This window comes from Penaeus monodon, chromosome 26 (assembly GCF_015228065.2).
Source record: "Penaeus monodon isolate SGIC_2016 chromosome 26, NSTDA_Pmon_1, whole genome shotgun sequence".
NCBI classification, from domain to species: Eukaryota; Metazoa; Arthropoda; class Malacostraca; order Decapoda; family Penaeidae; genus Penaeus; species Penaeus monodon.
Window position 1 is genome coordinate 7121711 of NC_051411.1, and position 2976 is coordinate 7124686.

Consider the following 2976-nt stretch of genomic DNA (forward strand, 5'->3'; position numbering starts at 1 on the left):
CACATACACACATACACACATACACACATACACACACACACACACACACACACACAGTTGGATAGATAGATAGGTCCTAGGTAGATAATGACAATAGTATACTGTTATTTATAACATGTTGACAGTGTCGATGCTGATATTAGTACTGATAAATTGCTTTGACATTTGGCTACCTGTATTTGTTTTTGTTTGGGCTGACTGAGTGATGGTCCCCGAAGTTAGAAAAGGCATGGAAAGTGCTAGGATATTGAGGCATTGTAAATACCATAAAACACTTGCACAAAGTGGATACACAAAGAGTCTTATGCAATTAGATTGCTTGAAGTTGCTTTAGCAGGGAAATTTTGATACAAAAAAGTTTTTTGAAAATATGCTTTTGCATAGGGCAACAGAATGTAATTGTTTAGTGTTGCTGTCAACTAATAATTAGTTATGATTACTTTAAGTGCCATTTTTATGCCAGTGAGAACAATGAAAATAACTTCACTGAACTTGCATCATGCTTAATTCTCTCTTTATCTTTCAGACATGTGATACTCCCAAGTGACCTGGCGAAACTGGTGCCAAAGACGCACCTCATGACAGAAACAGAATGGCGCAACCTTGGGGTTCAGCAGTCACCTGGTTGGATCCACTATCTTGTTCACAGTCCAGGTAAGAGAGACAGAGGCAACTTTCACAACTTTTTATTTTTGTCATATCTGCTTATTTACCGTTATTATTTCATCATTCATTTGGATGGTTATGAAAAATATCAGGAGGAAGAAATGAACTAAGGAGTCGTATAAAAGCTTTGTTTGAATTAATTCATGCATGTAGAACATGCCATCTGGAATGTCATGTTATTACACACCATATCCACTGTGACATTAGTTTATGAATTGTATTTACACATAAATGGCTCCACAAGTTCTTATTCTCCATGGAGTCAGTTCCTGGCCCTATCATCTCACCTGTTTACCCTTTTTCATGATTTGGAGGAAGATTCTTTTTGATTTATAGCTATAAGTATTTTAATAACATTGTAATAATCATAATGTCAATGATATTAATAGCACTATCAATATTAGTAGTATTAGAAAAAGAAAAATCCCATGATTCAAGGGAGATCAGAAGAGATCTTTTGTAGGGCTTGCAAATTAAAAGTAACTCCTTGGTGGACAGTATTTATACCTGTGTTAGACTCGGTCAATTTAGAAATGTAATTTTTCACACAACCAACCAACATATGTTTAGTCTTTATGTAAATAATATGCATATGATTTCCTCTTCTATCAACAGAACCACACATCTTGCTGTTCAGGAGACCCAGAACTGACCTGAAGTCATAGGATGGAGAATATGTGATCCCTTGTTTGCATTTTTCTTTACCTTGAAGAAGTTATTGTGAACTTGCTTTTGCATGAAAGAGTAAAGTAATGGATAGTCATAGTCATCATAAGCACAGAAAAGAGAGAACTACATGAATCTGATAGCACTTCTCCAACTTTTATTTTAATTTGAATATAAAATTTCATTGTAGTAAAGGAGAGTGCATTGTCTCTATCACACTACATATTTAAGGTGTTATGGTTTCATCTGTGTAATATACCTGATTGTGAATAGTCTAGTATTTTTATAGGAAGATGTGGAGTTTACAGAAAATTGAAATAAGCTATTTTCCCATATAGTCTGTTATATATCGTTTTTGTATTTTTGTATCAGAGTTTCACATAAAACAACACTATATGTCCAAATTTGCTCAATTCTTCCTTGAGGGAGAAAGATATCTATGCAAAAAGTTATCAAAGTTTGTTATATATTTTTGGTAAGATATATCTAAATATCTTTTAAAAATATTAGTTTGGGAGTTGGTTCCAAAATTCGGTTTAGGCAAGCAATAGTATTGTTTTCTTCTGGCATGGCTATATAAAAGTACAGAAAATATCAATTGCCTCTTTTTCTATATATATATCAAGTCATTGATTATGGGGAACTTTTGAGTGGAGGAAAAAAAAGTGAAACATATTTGAATGATTTCTTTTATATTTGTTTGATATACAAAAGTTGATCCTAATATGAAACCCTACCCCGACACAAATAATAAGAATAAGATTATTTGGTATAAGCATAACAGATTATTATTATTTCTCATCTTTTTAAGAATTTCTGAAATATTTTAATGTCACAAAGTTATTGTGAAGATTTAGAATATATAGCTATTACATTTTGTTATAGGCATTTTGCATTTTGATTTTTGATCTTGGAAACTAAATCATAGAACAAGGTGTTCTTGTATGTGATTTTCGTGAATGTCCACTAAATTGTAGCTATGGATAACTGTAGATTGATTATTTGGTACATTTAATTTTGTAATGAAGTAAGTCATCCATGTGTGCTACAATGCTGCTAAAGTACCTGCTATATTTTCTTTTGTATCATTATTTTCTCTTCATGTGTTAGAATGACTTTTAATGTTATAATGGAATAGGTCAGAGTTGCATGTACTGATGGTTTGCAAAACGAAATTGATGCCTTTGTGAAAGATTATACAAGATGAAACTCGAAGCCGCAAAAGTAGTGAGAAAATCATATTAGTACTTCTGCATTGGCTTCTGTTGTGAGTATGTTAGACTTAATGCATGTGTATAAAGCTCTCTTGAGTATAGCACAGCTGAAAGGAGAATGAAAAACATAACAAACAGGTTTTTGTTATTTGAGCATTATAAACAGAATCTTCAAAGACTGTCAGTAAAACATATTTGACTTATTTGATAAAAAATGTATTTACCACACTGTATATTTTATCTCATCAAAATTAGTATCCCCAATTAGTATATAATATTTGCTGTCAGTACATGCTTAACATTACAGTACAGCTAAACAGTATTTTCTGTAACAATGTATTATTACTAGCAGTATTTGTACAACAAACTGTTAGATTTAGTATGTGTTAAGAAACTATCTTGAATATTTAAGCTTTTTCACTTTTACACC

The 2976-nt window shown here is 31.9% G+C and overlaps 1 protein-coding gene across 1 annotated transcript; it reads left to right on the forward strand.

The window, feature by feature from the left end:
* Positions 1 to 526: 526 nt before the first annotated feature.
* LOC119589879 (cyclin-dependent kinases regulatory subunit-like) lies at positions 527 to 2405 on the forward strand (the record flags this gene model as incomplete). The annotated part of the gene is given in 2 exon segments (XM_037938509.1): positions 527 to 654; positions 1282 to 2405. Coding segments are annotated over 2 exon segments (178 nt in total), but the record flags the coding sequence as incomplete, so codon positions are not given.
* Between the last annotated feature and the right edge of the window lie 571 nt (positions 2406 to 2976).